Below are 16,600 nucleotides of genomic sequence, written 5' to 3'. Positions count from 1 at the left end.
TCTAAAAGCAGCCCTGACATCGTCAGACAGGGTAAATAGCAGGAAAGATAGAGGAGTTTTATTTCTATCATTCTAATTTGTTACATTCGGCTCTATCTGGATACGGATGGATAAAATTCACATCACTTGGTTCAGCTGCTGAAAAAGTGGGTAGAAAGCAGGGATATGGCGGGGTGTATCCCAAATACTTCAATGGCCGCACCTGTCCCCAAACTGGTAAAAATCTTGGGAGAGAGAATTGGAAAATCTAAGACCAAATTAGTGGAAGATGCACATCTTGGAAGATAACAAAGATGTTTTCAGATAAAGGATAAAACGAGAGATTTACAGTGGCTGATCATGTGAATGCAGTTTGGAATTTAATATGGAGATATGTGATTATGCAATGGTTCTATTTGCATGGAAGCAGTATGTTGCTTGGCAAGTTAAACCACTCCATGTTTGAATCCAATCCAAATGCAAATAGACAAAATGAATTGAAAAATCACAGCATTGCGACATCAGTTGCAGATTTTGTGTAACAATCCAATCACACAAAATATTAACACAGGCTCCATAATCAGCCACTTCCCATCAAGCGGGTGCAAATCACTCCGTTTTATCCTACTTGGCATTTCACCCAAACCCCCAAAAACCAGGGCTTGAGTTATGTATGAGATGCCAACAAGAGCAACACCTCTTTTTAACTGCCTGCAAGCCCCTTTTAGTGACTTTGAGCCTGGAAATGTATCCACACAAATTAAACACCAGGCCAATGGTGAAACCATTTCACATTGATGCTAACCTTGTCTCCTCAGATACTCCTGAAATTTCTGTCCATACCTTATCTAGCAGGGTCAAACTGTATTATATTATTTCACCTAATATTGGTTCAACAATATGTTATGAGGTTGCCTGTTGCATCTCGTATTCACTGTTGTTAAATATTGGAATTAAACTATAGGAATTAAAGTACAAAAAGGATCCTATGTATTTACTCATTGTTCATATGCTCGCTATTCACCTGGAGTTTTCTATTCAAACCCCATTTTCCTGCCTTGCCATGCATTCTTCAACATACTCAAATGTTTAATAAAATCCTTCTTAAACTAAGCAATTGTCTTTTAATTCACAATGTGCTATTACCCATTTCCTGTGCCTACCGCACATCTTCCCACTCTTAACCCACTTTGTCGTACTGCAATCTCTGCATTTTTTTCATTATTTGTAATGCCTTCAAACATCGATACATTTCAGTATCTTTCAAAGGATTTATATAAAGAGATGCTGCAGGGATTACCATCATTACCATCATCTTACCAATTGATAAACAGTTGTTTAGTTACCATTTTTGGCCCCACATCCATTTTCCAATAATAAATATGTATCTTTTTATACTGCATGCCATAATTTTTGTAACCAAGTCTTTTTAGTGACACCTTATCAGAAAACTTCTGAAAATCCATTGCATTTCCTTTAGCTATATACTACAATTTCTTAAAAATAAATCAGTTTGTTGAATGCCATCAAGAAATAGATTAATTGGCTATCTATCTCATTCCTGTTCATGGCTGCTGAATTTTCCTACAGAACAAACTTAGCAATTAATTTGCTGTGCAGCTATTTAGGATGTTCTGAGGACATGAAGGGTTCTCTGTCAATATAACTTTTTCTTTTTAATAAGGATATCCACTTTTATTATCAGAAACTATTCCTTTAAGTTACCTTAAAGATCCCACTGCAACTTTGGTTGGTAGAAAATGAGCAGCTGTTCTGATGAAGAATTCTGGGATAGCCTCCTGCGACGATGCGCCAAATGCATGAATTGTGGGCATAACAGGCACAGTGCGTGCAAATCCTACTGTGGTTCGTATCATTTCACTACCTTCTTTTGAAGTCTGTAAGCAGCAATTTGTTGGAAGTTATAGACCATTAAAAACATTCCATGCCTCAGTATCACAGAAAGTCAATGTCAGCAAGTTATAGATCAAATCTTTGACCATGTTTATTCCCATACTGATCCAGTAACAACAAGAATCATTCAAAATGGTTAGTCTTGCTGATGGAAAGAACAAAGTTACCAAAAAAAGACAGTAGAAAATGAAACAAGTTAATTCAGCCTGCATGCATCAATCCAAACCAAATCACATATGCTCCTGGGAGAAGCAAAAAGTGAGAGAAAAAAGCTTCAGACCAACTTAGAAGCCTCTGGGATGTCCAGCTCTAACCCAACCAAACATGCTCCAGGAGACTGATTACAACTCATTACATCTTCCATTCTATGTAACTTGCTGAACTATGTGTTACAGACATGGAGTGAATCTATAACTGTCACAAGTCTAGTAATCTATTTCCAGAGGTCAATGATTCTCTGAAATGAAATACTAGCCTTCACTGGAATCAGCTTTTTTTTGTTGTATTTTATACTAATGTACATCTAGTTTTCTCTTTCCTATCTAATTCAAATAACCTGTCTAAACAATATAGCTTCCCTCCTTCATTTTAAAAACCTCACTGATGTTGCCTGTATGCTGCTTGAGTGAAGAAGGCCCAATCCTCCAAGCCTAATTTGATAACTGTAAAAGTTATTGAGTATTACCTGCACATAACTGAGTTCTAATCTAGAGGGACCGGTTACCTATCCGTTGTTATATCCATCTGATTTTTATTCTGTTGAAACGAACAGAAACAGGATAACAATTCACTCCGTGGGATAACCGTTCAAGCAGCAGAGGAAATTCTATCCCTTAGTCTTCCCTTTCTTTATTTATTGCATGTTTATAGCATTGAGTTCTGTATATGGAAATTATAGGGGCAATTCTCCCATCTGTACGCGCTAACTTTTTGTTGGAGAATCTTGTGTGCGCCGATTCACAGGATTCACTCATGCATTCCTGATGTGCGCACATCTCCCAGCACTAAATATCTGGCGCAGTTGGGATCACACTGGAAACTGGCAGGAAGACTGGGCAAGTCATTTTAATCTTTTTAAAGTTATTTAAACGTCATTATCAGACCCAGGACTGAAGTCTCCGGGCCAGATAGCATCTCCTGCCCCGCCAGTACCATTACACTCTGCCAGAGTTTAGGATAGCTCCCCACTTTCAGGAAACTAGCAGGAGACCCTGCTAGAGTGAAGGAAAGGCAATCAGAGCCCTCCAGGAGGTCAGGTGGCAGGGGGTGGTGCCCCTGGGCAGACATCTTGAAACCACCCACTCTGCATGGGGCAGTGCCAAGGGGGTGGGACCTAGGGGGCAGGGCAATCAGCGGGAGTGGGGTGTCCCGCTGCCATTGGGATCTTTCAGAGCTAGAGGGAGGCCAGCAATTGTGGTGGGGTCTGCACTTAGGCCACGGGGGTATTGAGAGGGGCAGCACTGCAGGAGTCCTGGGCTGGCCAGCAAACTGCAGGCTGACAGGTTTGGGCCACTACGAAGAGTGACCTAATGAAGAGGGAGTCCCCTTGAAAGCTTGTGAGTTTACTATCAAATAAATCGGTTGGACTAAAAGCTGGTGTTGTCAGACTTTTTACTGCCACTACACATGCACAGAGTCCCGGAACTGCCAGACCCAGGTGTGAATAGGGCTCACCCCTGAGCTTTTAATTATATTTATGATTGTGACTCTGCATTGCACACAGTGTGGGAGATTCTAGTATGAACTCTCACTGAAAAAACAATTGTGATTTACACCAGTTTTCCAGCTATATCAGCATCTAGAATTTTTTTGGAAGAATCGCCCCCTATATATTGAACTGACTCGTTTGCCATTCACAGGGAAATAATTTGATTCCATCATTGTAATTGTCTCTTTGTCGCAGAGATTTGGAGTTGCAACGAGGCTGCAGGATTTTATTGGGACAAACTGCTACGCAGATGCATCAAATGCTCAGATGTGTGTGGACAACCTCCTCAACAATGTTTAGAAATTTGCTATGGTAAGAAATTTACAATAGAATCTTATCTTCTGTGAAAGCACCATAACTGCATCAGTGTGATCAATGATGATCAAATAATTGGCTTTTACAGTACTTGTTCCTTCCTGTACAGGACTATGCTACATAAATAAACTAAAAGCAATAGTCCAGTATATGAATACAATATTCATTCCCAGCAGTTTTGCAATGGCAGTTTGCACTCATGACATATTTGAAACTTGGATTAAGATTTCTTTTAATTTTTTTTCCCCCCCTATAGCCACACTCAGTAGTGAGAGAGCAGATATGCTTCTCTGGAAATTTTCTTTCTATATTGAGTATATCCTGGGCTACATGTACCTGCTTTTCTGATTTTCCTGAACTGCTTGCAGGTTATTGCCTCCCAGATTTCTCCCTGTTCCTCCACCATTCCAATCAGGAATATAGGGCTACCACATCTCATCTCCCCTTCATGGGACATTTAATATTGGGATCTCACAATGTGAAACTTTCAATCCAAACCTACTCACCAGTTTGATTTATTCTCATATTACATCCCCATAAGAAATTGTCTATTTACCCACCCTGTAGCAATCTACATGAGATAGAGAAGCCTATTGGAAGTAAATTGTTAGAACTGCATCATATATTGCAATGCACTGCTTTTTAAGTCTAGGGTTTAGTAGACCTGACAATGCAAAGAAATAAAAGAGGAACAGTAGACTCAGCCACAGAAGACAACATTTCGAACGACTTTGCCCAATTTGTAGAACTGCTGTTGTTCACAGACCGAATTCCACGACACTAAGGAACTGATCGAGAGCACCCCCCCGCCCCCCGTTCACCTTCGATGATATGTGGAATCAGAATTACCAAACGCAATGTCAATGAGGGAGTTACTGTGTTAGATATGTCAGCCATGATTTTGATGCTGAGAAATTTGAGTGCGCACTATTCTGCAGACATCCATATTCATAGCATAGACTGCACACATTTTACAATATGCAAAAATTCAGCCACTCATTTGGCCAGATTGCACATACACGTAAAGTATGCATATGGATTTATACTTACAAGCAAATTGACTGGCAATTATAACATTGGGCCAGCTAGCTTATTTAAAGGCAGCTCTTAGTCAATTTTCCAACTTTCAAAGTGGATTGAAATTTCTGACCCATGGTAGATGAGATGTCTCTGCTTTAGTTAGGTGCAGTAAAGGATGATGACTGTTTTCCGGCAGTAACACAGCCTCTTGCAAAGGTACCAATGCCAGCTACAGAAGGTGGCAGAGTATGTTAATGCTATGCCTTAGGACCAGCAGAACAGAATGAAAAAGTGAGGAGATAGTTTGTACACATCCACAGAAGTGCCAAGGTAAGTCGACTCCCCTTTGCACACCTGTTTGCCTTTTTCTCCCTGCAAAGAGTGCCGTACAAGATTTGAACACGTCTATCCCCCATATCCACTTAACGTTCATTATGAGGGCAAAGTTTGTCCTCTCCTAGCACTCATTCATGGTATAAGAGGTGAAGGCTATATTTAGAGGCCCATCCTAATATCATCCACTGGAGATCTACAAACTTTCTTGCAGTGCACCCTGCCAGACCCTTGGCAAAGTCATATCTGCAGAAGAGATGTGTTAAAGGGCATAGAAGTGCAGCTTGGGGTGCAGAATGTATCCCTTTAATATCCTTCACTGTGTTCTGCTTGCAGGCCAAGGCTATGCATAACCAGTGGGAGAATCAGACAGGTGAAGGACTTGCAACCAGCAAGACATTCCCACAAGGAGATGCCTTACTCTGTTGCCAAGGGAAGGCATCTAGGATACAGAGTTTAGAGATTTGGTGCCACCATCCAGCAAGTATCATCCTTTCCTTAATATCTTTTCCCCATTCCCGTGTCTTTTGCAAAACGGATCTACAATACACAGTATGTTCTTAACCTGTGTTAGAGGATTATATTAGGGATGTTTTGCAACCAATTGCATGTCAATTTCATTTGCTGTAGATTCTTCCCAACATGAATAAAAAGACAGTGGCATCATAGTTTTTCATACTACATTGCAAGCAGTTCATTAGGACCCAATCAGGAAAGACAGATTAGAATAGCCAGCCAGCCTTTTCACACTGACTGCAGAGCATAGGCAAAACTCAGTGCCCTAATGGGTCCATTAGTTTATAAACATTCTACACCCACTCCACCTGCAGTTTCCACCTCCACCACAAAGAAAGTAACAACCCAGGGCAAACAGTAATTGTGCCTTGCTTCAATGGTAAACTGAAGATGAGCCAATGATCGTGGTGTTCCTTGCATTTGACTGAAAAGGTACTAAAGCCTTCACAGCAATGGATATGTCAGTCCTAGTGAGAGCTTGGCTGCATGGCAAAACCAATGGCAATGCTCAGTGAAGCAGAGGAACTGTACACAGGCCTCATTGGACACTGTGGGTGGGATTTTCTGGCCACAATCACCCCAAGACCAGCTCGAGATCAACAGACTTTCCATAGTCCACACCCCGCCTGCTACAGTTCCCATGGCGGGTGGAACAGGGAAATTCCGTCCTGTGTTTGGAGTATCATGCTCTGTTGGCCTGGATTCTGAGGTAACAGTAGTCTCCATATAATGCCCAAGATGGCTTTGTACTTATAGATGAAATTGTCTTTCTCATCTAGATTGCACAATAAATTGTGACAGACCCATCCTCCCAATTTCCCATATAGCACTAAGGTAACTAAGGTATTAGCCCTTTGAAGCCAAAGAACAGCAAATCTCAAGTTAGAACAGTGCAAAAGATCAACATAGTAAAATCCCAAGAGAGTGAAAACTAACTCCTGCAAACTTAGTGATCCTTTTTAACCTCTCTAAAGCCTGCTTAAGGCATCAGTTGCTAGGCAGTTGCTGTGCCCTGGGGAACTGCTTGATGCAACTTGCAATGCAGTATGAAAAACTATGATGGCACTGTCTCGGTCACTCATATTGGGAAGAATCTACAGGAAATGAAATGGACATCCAGTTGGTTACAAAACAAATGCTTACAACCAAAACCAATGATATGATAATCTAGCCAAAGCTATACATACAAAAGGTCTTGCTGGCTGCAACCATATTCTGTCTGGTACTTATGAGGCTAATGTTGCAGGTGAAGCTTTATTCAATCTGGCAGAATTTCACCAGTTATCTTCTTGCCCTCAAAACTAAATGATAGTATGCACAAGTCATACAAAGTTGAACTTAAAACCCGAATTACGCCTCAAAAGAATTAAGCAGGATCCTCAAGCACCAAATTTTACAGCTGCCCTGGCAGAAGGTGTGGCCGCATCATTGATGCAAGTTAAGCATTTGGGATTGTTCAATATTATCTGTAGTCTGATCTCATTTCATTTGTTGAAATTGATATTTTCCCCTTTCTTAGAGATCACAAACTCAAATCAGGATCCTTCAGCTGCTCTCAGACACTGTTTACCCCATGATGATCATTTCAACATCCTCATCTTTGTAATCCTGGCAGTGGGTCTCTGCATTATTACATGTGTATTTCTGATGCTGCTGGCTTGTTGCGTCAAGAGGAGGGCTGTATCCACATATGGCACTGCGGAGTCCATCCACAAGCACAATACATCTTCAAAAGGTCAGTAATATTAATGAGAATTTATTTCACAAATTATTTGGTCTGCAACAGAACTTGGGGATGGCAAAATTTGAACCAATAGCCCCACTCACAGTAGGGGAAGTCCCCAGTGGGTTCAAACCCAACAGATAGTGGAATGGGTTTTAAACTCAGCCATGGCATTTAACATCCCTGTATTTCTCAGCCAATCGGAGTGGGTGCGCATGATTACGTTGTAACTGACCATTAAATATTTAAAGGGACACTGGTATGAGTCACAATTGATCCATTCCACAATTACCAGGGCAGAAACAGTAACATTTTCAATGGAGTCACAAAATGAAGAGGCTGCTTTTCTGATTCTCAGAGGTATCAGTGGAGAGAATGTAATGGGCTGTAAGCATACGTAGAGAAATATTATTCCTAGTAGGCATAAGGAAGAGGACAGCTTCAAAAAGAACAAGCAAGCATGGTTGCAAGTCATTGAGCTGGTGGGCAGGAGTGTGTGGTCCTGTGATTGTGATCAAATACCAACTCCCTCATTCTGATCTTTCCAGCATGCTTCATATAAAGACATTGCAGTACTACCCATTTCTCTTTCTCTAGACATCTCTCATTCCCAATTGAGTAGCCAACAACGAAGTTCACTGTCTTTTTGATATCAGTTTTCATTTTCAACAAATGTTGTCCTTCCATCCTCTCAACACATTCCATCTCACAGTCAGTTGTCCACAAGAAGAGGTTGCAAACAGAGATTGATGGGTGGCCCTCCAGTTATTGTCATCCTGGCCATCCTAACCACCGTGGAGGAATGGGTCATAGAGTTAAAGTTTAGAACATGAAAACAGGCCCTTCAGCCCAACTTTTTTTTTTAAAACCCCCTAAGCTGATCCCAAATGCCCACATTGGGCCCATATACCTCTTTACCCATCGTACCCATGTAACTGTCCAAATACTTTTGGAAAGACAAAAATTGTACCCACCTCTACTACCACCTCTGGCAGCTTGTTCCAGATACTCACCACCCTCTGTGAAAAAATTGCCCCTCCGGACAATTTTGTATCTCTCCCCTCATCTTAAACCTATGCCCTCTAGTTTTAGACTCCCCTACCTTTGGGAAAAGATATTGACTGTCTCGCTGATCTATGGTCCTCATTATTTTATAGGCTTCTATAAGATCATCCCTCAACCTTCTACGCTCCAGAGAAAAGTGTCCTAGTCTATCCAGCCTCTTGTTATAACTCAAATTATCAAGTCCCGGTAGCGTCCTAGTAAATCTTTTCTGCACTTTTTCTAGTTTAATATCCTTTCTATAATAGGGTAACCAGAACTGTATACAGTATTCCAAGTGTGGCCTTACCAATGTCTCAACTCCTGTATTCAATGTTCTGACCAATGAAACCAAGCATGCTGAATGCCTTCTTCACCACTCTGTCCACTTGTGACTTCATTTTCAAAGAGCTATGAACCTGTACCCCTGGATCTCTTTGTTCTGTCACTCTCCCCAGTGCCCAACCATTAACTGAGCAAGTCCTGCCCTGGTTCAGTCTACCAAAATGCATCACCTTGCATTTATCCAAATTAAACTCCATCTGCCATGTCAGCCCACTGGTCCAATTGATCAAGTTCTCATGGCAACCGGAGATGATTTTCCTCACTATCCACTAGGCCACCAATCTTGGTGTCATTTACAAATTTACTAACCATGCCTCTTATGTTAATGATTTGGATGAGAATATAGATGACAAATAAAAGTGGACCCAGTGCTGATCCCTGAGGCACACTGCTGGTCACAAGCCTCCAGTTTGAACAACAACTTTCTACAACCATCCTCTGGCTTCTGTCAAGAAGCCAATTTTGTATCCAGTTAGATATCTCACTCTGGATCCCATGAGATTTAACCTTATGAATCATCCTACCATGCGGTACCTTGTCAAAGGCCTTACTAAAGTCCATGCAGACAACATCAACTGCATTGCTCTTATCTACCTTCTTGGTTATCCCTTCAAAAAAAAAACTCAAATTTGAGAGACATTCATTTTCCACTCACAAAGTCAAGCTGACTGTCCCTAAATCAGGCCTTGCATCTCTAAGTAGATCCTGTATCTCAAAATACCTTCCAGCAACTTACCCAGGTGATGAAGATCAGCAGGGTGGCAGACTGCATGGCTATTGGAGAAAGAGCTTTTCCAGCTGCTGAGAGACAAAATTAGGATCTAGAAACTGGATAGGGCTGGAGCCTGTTGTATCATTCAGTGACATTATAGCTGATCTGCAACTTTACTCCATATCTACCTTTATCCCATATCCTTTAATAATGTTGGGTAACAATCAACTTTTAATCATAGATCAATTGTACCTTTTATTATCAATTGCCATTTATAAAAAAGTTCCAAACTTTGGGATACACAAATTAGAGTGATTAGCAGGGTAGATATGTGGGAATAGGGCCTAGGTGGGATTGTTGTTGGTGCAGACTCAATGGGCCAAATGGCCTCCTTCTGCACTGTAGGGTTTCTATGCTTCCTACCACCTTGTTCCCTAATCAGACTCCTGAAACGTCCGACTCTAATCTTTATTTGGGGAGCCCTAGACTTCCCAACCAGCAAAAATAGGAAGGGCAGATCTCAAACTTTGATCGATTTGCTGATTTACCTTCAAAATTACAGGGGTGTAATCAATTCTTAATGTAACCTATTCAGTCCAGATATCATTCTGGTAAGCTTTCATTGCACTCTTTCCAAGGTAAAAATATCTTTCTTAAGGAGTGCTGTCTAAAACTGCTCAGTACTCCAGGTCTGGTTTAACTAAGGCTTTTTATATCTTAAAGTATGACCTCTACATTGGAATTCCAAACCCCCAGATGTGGAAGATTAATATTCCATTAGCTTTTTTATTTTCTAGACCTATTCATCACATTTTTAATGATTTATGGACTTGGACTCCCTAGCTCTATGGACCTCCCAAGATGACCTCACATTTGCCTACATTTAAATCTATTTGCTAGTTTTGCCCATTCACTTAACCTATTAAATGTCTGTTGTATACTTCCATGTTGCCTAATTTGTGCCAAAACACAAGCATTTGAGTTTCCCTTGATTTTGCTTGTCAATATTTTTCCATTCCCTCTCTTGTCTTCCCCAATTTTATATTTCACCCTTCAACCACCTATTCAGGTAGGTTTTTGCTATATTGAGGTTTTGGAAACTAACAATTTTTATTCCAGTTATTAGATTATATTGGGAAATCCCTTACTATTGCCTTTTTGTGTCTGCAATTTTCAGCAGTTTACTTACAAATTTGCTCATTTATTTTCCTTGAACTGGTTAGAGGGTGTGGGTGTGTAGCATACTCCCAGCAATGCAACTGGTGCCTTTATTCCTCAGTCCAACCCAATTACCTCAGTTGACACTCCTAACATATTATTTCCCTCATCTCCTTTCTTTTGTATCAATCTCTATCCCATCAAATAAAATGTAACTATAAATGTTGAGCTGCCATTCCTGTCCTTTAAACCACTCTTCGGTAATAGCTCTGCCATATTTCAGGCTTTCTATCTTATTCACTAGACTCCTTGCATTGAAACAAACCATTAATTACTGAACAACTCCTTTGATAATTATCTTCAGTCTTCACTTCCTTGACCTTCCATACTTACTTCCTAATTTTTGCCATCTGTTTACAACCTTGTTTCTCTTCCTTCTGAATCTATGCTGAGATCCTTATCCCCCAAACTCAATTAATTTACATCCAAACAACATGATCAAACCTTCTCAAAATATATCCTGGCCCTGTTGTGGTACAACCTGTTTGGGTCCTGATTTCCCAGGAATCTAAGGCCCTCCAATGAGCACCATTTATCTCTCCATACATCAATTCAATTGCACTATCCTTTCTATTTCTGTACTTGCCAGCACATTATTCTGGGAGTCATCTGGAGGATGTTATCCATGAGGTCCTACTTTTTGATTAGTTGCCTCGCTCCCTGAAATTTGGCCTCACCCCTGCTATTTGTACCCAATATGGACCATGATCTCTGGCTGTTCTTCAGCCACACTCAATACTTTTGACTCTAGGAACCAGAAAGGCAAAGTACCATCCCTGGAGTCAGATCTGAGGGCACAAAAACACCTGTCTGTTCTCACAGCTATTGAATGTCCTATTGATTAAGCTTCCATGGTGCCATGGTCTCTAGACTCTCACTGTATTATCCAGAGACACCATTGATCAGTATTCAATAGCATTCTGGTTGGGTGAGATGCACTCAAGGGACCTCTGCACTATCTAAACACTCAAGCTGGGGTGTGTAACCACTTCTACAATTGTGCTATCCACTGTAAAAAAGAGGGATGGAGTCAAAGCTGATCAATAATTTCAAAAAATAATTAGATAGGTATTTGTGGGAAATAAAAACTTTCAGGGCTAGAGGGATAGGGCAGGGTAATAGGAAAGACTTTGTTCTACAAAAGACCCAACATGTGGGTTCAGTGGCTTCCTTCAGTGCCATATAATGACTCCGTAGCTCTGTAACAGCTTTCAGCCTCATGGACACATCACAGTGGCGCAAGTTGCCGTTTGAGCTCCTTCAGCTAACTTTGTGCATATTTGGCTGCCAAGGCAAAAATAGTTTCCTGGAGTTTGCACATGGCACACAAATTTGCGTTCCGCAGCACAGGGATGCTTGCCATGCCTTTATTAAACTTAAAGATTAGAATCATAGAACCCCTACAGTGCAGTGCATTCAACCCATCAAGTCTGCACCAACAATCCCACCCAGGCCCTATCCTTGTAACCCCACATCTTTACTCTGCTGATCCCCCTGTCAATAGGGGTCAATTTAGCATGACCAATCGACCTAACCCACATATAATGAGTGTGGGAGGAAACAGACAATACGATATTGGACAGCATGGTAGCACAGTGGTTAGCTTCATAGCACCAGGGACCCAGGTTTCAAATCTCGCTTGGGTCACTATGGAGTCTTTACACTTTCTCCACGTCTGTGTGGGTTTCTTCAGACCGTCCGAAAGGTGTGCTGGTTAGATGGATTTGGCCATTCTGAATTCTCCCTCACTGTACTTGAACAGGCGCTGGAGCATGGCAACTATGGGTTTTTCCACAGTAACTTCACTGCTGTGTAAGCCTACTTGTAACACTAACAAACAAAATTTAAACCGGAACACAGAAAACCCACACAGACACAGATAACATGCAAACTCCACAGTCACCCAAAGTGGAATTGAACCCAGGTCTCTCGTACTGAGAGGCAGCAATGCTAACCAGTATGCCACTCTTTACTTTAAAAAACTCGGCCAATCAGCACCTTCCCTGTGATTTCAATTTGCATTTGTACCCTCCTCCCCCCCACTAACCAAACCTTTGTTCTGACGATCACGTTTCCCTCCAGACTCTTATTGCTCCATTCTCAACTCCTTCAGACCAGCTCTCCTCGTCTGCAGGCTTTTCTGATGAGCACTAATTTCCTCCAATTAAACATTAAGAACAAAGCCAATGTCTTTCATTACCATTATAAATTGCCTTCCCAAACTACTGACTGTATCCTTATCCCTGGCAATCATCTGAGGTCGAGTAAGATTGTTCACAACATTGGGGTCACATTTAAACTAGAGATGAGCTTCAAACCACATATTCAGACCATCATTAAGACTGTCTATTTTTTGTATAACATTGACTGACTCCACCTCGTACTAGCTCATCTCCTCCTGAAATCCTCATTCATGTATTTATTATTCACAACTTTAATCTTGATGATGCTATGCACTCCTAGCTGACCTCCTATGTTCTCTCCTTTAAACAAAGTCCCATGCACTCATCACCCATGTTCACCTACGCTAGCTCCCAGTCAACAAAATCTTGATTTTAAAATTAGAACATAGAACAGTGTAACCTCTTCAGCCCTCGATGTTGTGCCGAGCTACGTCCGAACCCAAGACCAAGCTATCCCATTCCTTATCATTCTGGTGTGCTCCACATGCCTATCCAATAACCGCTTGAAAGTTCCTAAAGTGTCCAACTCCACTAATCACAGCAGGTAGTGCATTCCACACCCCAACCACTCTGAGTAAAGAACCTACCTCAGACATCGCTCCTATATCTCCCACCATGAACCTTATAGTTATGCCCCCTAGTAACAGCTAAATCCACCTAAGGAAATAGTCTCTGAACATCCACTCTATCCCCCTCAACATCTTATAAACTTCTATTAAGTCGCCTCTCATCCTCCACTCTAGACAGAAAAGCCCCAGCTCCCTCAACCTTTCCTTACAAGATTTACCCTCCAAACCAGGCAGCATCCTGGTAAATCTCCTCTGCACTCTCTCCAATGCTTCCACATCCTCCTTATAGTGAGATGACCAGAACTGCACACAATATTCATGATGTGGTCTCACCAAGGTCCTGTACAGTTGTAACATAATGCTACAACTCAAACTCAAATCCCCCTGTTAATAAACGCTAACATGCTATAAGCCTTCTTCATGGCACTATCCACTCGAGTGACAACCTTCAGAGATCTGTGGATATGAACCCCAAGATATCTCTGTTCCTTTACATTCCTCAGAACCCTGCCGTAGACCCTGTAATCAAGTTTGTCCTGCCAAAATGAATAACCTCGCACTTAGGAGTTAAACTCCATCTGCCACTTTTCGGCCCAACTCTGCATCCCATTGATGTCTCAAATTCTCATCCTTGGATCCAAGTACATGATGTCGCAAATAACATTTACACGAGTGCCAGACGATGATGATCTCCTGCAAGAGAGTCTAAACATATCTCAACATTCAGTGGCATTATCAGCCAAATCATCCATCATTAGCATGCACAAACTCAATTGAAACAGCCACGTAATTGCTAGTAGAGCACAGAGGTATTAGTCTACAGCACTGGGGGAAGACAATGGCACTGACACTGGACTAGTAATCCAAAGGAAACAGATTCAAATCTCACCATGGCAGCTAATGGAATTTATATTCAATTAATAAAATTTTGAATTGAAAGCTGGTCCCTGTAATAGTTGTAAAAACCCGTCTGGTTCACTAATGCCCTTTAGGGAAGAGAATTTGCCATCTTAGATGGTGAAATGACTCCTGACCCACAGCAATATGGTCAACTCTTGACGGTCCTCTGAAAATGGCCTAGTAAGCCACTCAGTTCAAAAGTAATTGAGGATAGGCAACAAATACAGCCCTTGCCAGCAATGCCCACATTCCATGAAAGACCACCTCCTGGATTTCTAAAAGTTCTCCATCACCTAAAAGGCACAAGCAAAGATTATGATGGAACATTCTTCAATTGTCTGGATGGGTGCACCTGGAATATCAAGAACTGCAACATAATTCTGGCCAAAATTTAATCCACTTGTCACCGTCATCTTAAACATCTGCTTACTCCACCACTGACATGTCTTCAACACCAACCTCCAAATCCATGACCACCAGCACCTCAGACACAAGGTCAGCAGGCTCACGGTAACAGTCACCCAAGTTTCCTTCCAGTTAACACACCTAGTAAATTTGGACACAATTGCGCCAATGTTAGGTGAAATCCTGGAATCTTCAAAAGCCTTGTGGGACCATCTTCACTTTATGGGCTGCAGTGGTTCAAGATGTGGCACACCATTGCCAAATCAGAGCAGCATGGAGCTGAGGAATAAGCGCTAGTGATGACCACATCTTAAGAATTACTTTATTTAAAATGTTATTTACATGCAAGGCCCTGGCATCTGTTAAAAGATCACATCTTATTTGTTAAAACAAAACACTTTAATGACCAGTAGCAAAGCAAAGGTTCAAAAGTTAGAACGACAGTAGGGGAAAAAAAGCAAGAATGTTTGTGTTTTGCTGATATGCAGTACATTTAACTGGGCACGTCTTGGTAAGGTGCATGCCTGAATACAAGAATGGAAAGCAGTGCTCATTTGAAGAGACTGGATAGGATCTTGGCACTAATTCCAATGAAGGCTAGATATGTTAAGGTCAAATTGGAAGATCATCTGAGAATGGAGGAAAGTAGGGTTGGAGCAAATGGGTGATTACTAGATAATAATAATTTGATTAGTTACGTTAAAACTGCCATATTTTTAATGTGTTATGGTATCAACTTCTAAAGACCATGTCAGATAAGGAGGAACGAGGCAAGGGAGCAAATGAGGCAAATTGTTATGACAGGGCAACAGCATCCCATTGCCCAAATCCACCAGTCAAGCCGGAGCCTCACCTGACCAGGTGTCCAACCACAGCTCCAAGTGCAGGTTGCAAAAGATTCATTACAAAATTAGACTCCATTGGGTAAACTCAATTGTTGGGTTGGATAGTTCAATTCAACCAGGCTAGTTGTTGTAAAATCAAGCAAAGTACAGCTAGCTTATCACTTGTAGTCAGGAGTGAAAGAGATAGGGATGTCAACACTCAGTGCTCAAGGTTTGAGAGCAGCAGTTTAAAGGATGATTGCAACCAACATGTTAAAAGCTTGAGTGGGAATTTAAAGTCAGCAAAATCTCTGGGGTGGAAACAGAAAGTAGGTGTGATTTGGAGAAATCATCAAATGACAGGCAGTTATAATGAATTAGAACCTTTGGATGTCAAACGTAATAACTTTAATCTGTTAATACTTAACAAGTGCTATAACCCAGATGTAAACGGAAAGCGTGAAATGACCTTCCTGCCACCCAGTAAATCCACGAGACAATCGTGCAGATGTTGCATGCTATTTTTGCAATAATAGTGTCTTTTTCTTAACAGATGGACTGCTGCAACTGAGTATTGAAGGAGATGATCAGAATCAAAGTATATCCTCTGATCCATCATCTGAGCCATCTGAAACTTGTAGCTATTGCTTCTCAGATCAGAGGATCCCCGATAAAGAACGGAAGGTGTTATCAAATACAGTAACACCTCATCAGTGCATTCAAATACCACCTGCAGCCAGCACAAGAGCTCTTCCTTCTGCTGTAATTTACAAAGAGAAGCCATTTCAGATCATCTGTTCTCCCTCACAACCCAGCATAAAAGAAACTGAGAACTTCCAAGAGAAGCAGCACTTGAAGTATTGAAGACTTTGAGCTGAAGTCACTTCAACTCTGT

At 41.3% G+C, this 16,600-nt stretch overlaps 1 protein-coding gene across 1 annotated transcript; it reads left to right on the top strand.

Moving 5' to 3' along the window:
• Nucleotides 1–1,690: 1,690 nt before the first annotated feature.
• Nucleotides 1,691–16,591, top strand: tnfrsf13b (TNF receptor superfamily member 13B). Its single transcript, XM_080206494.1, has 4 exons — nt 1,691–1,845; nt 3,797–3,913; nt 7,305–7,520; nt 16,259–16,591. The coding sequence occupies exons 1-4, from the start codon at nt 1,740–1,742 to the stop codon at nt 16,567–16,569; spliced, it is 750 nt and encodes a 249-aa protein (XP_080062620.1). The 5' UTR covers nt 1,691–1,739; the 3' UTR covers nt 16,570–16,591.
• The last annotated feature ends 9 nt before the right edge of the window (nt 16,592–16,600 follow it).

This window comes from Carcharhinus amblyrhynchos, chromosome 18 (genome assembly GCF_965287045.1).
Source record: "Carcharhinus amblyrhynchos chromosome 18, sCarAmb.v2.hapA, whole genome shotgun sequence".
NCBI lineage: Eukaryota > Metazoa > Chordata > Chondrichthyes > Carcharhiniformes > Carcharhinidae > Carcharhinus > Carcharhinus amblyrhynchos.
The sequence above is the reverse complement of the archived record's forward strand: the minus strand, read 5'-3'. Positions and strand labels throughout refer to the sequence as shown.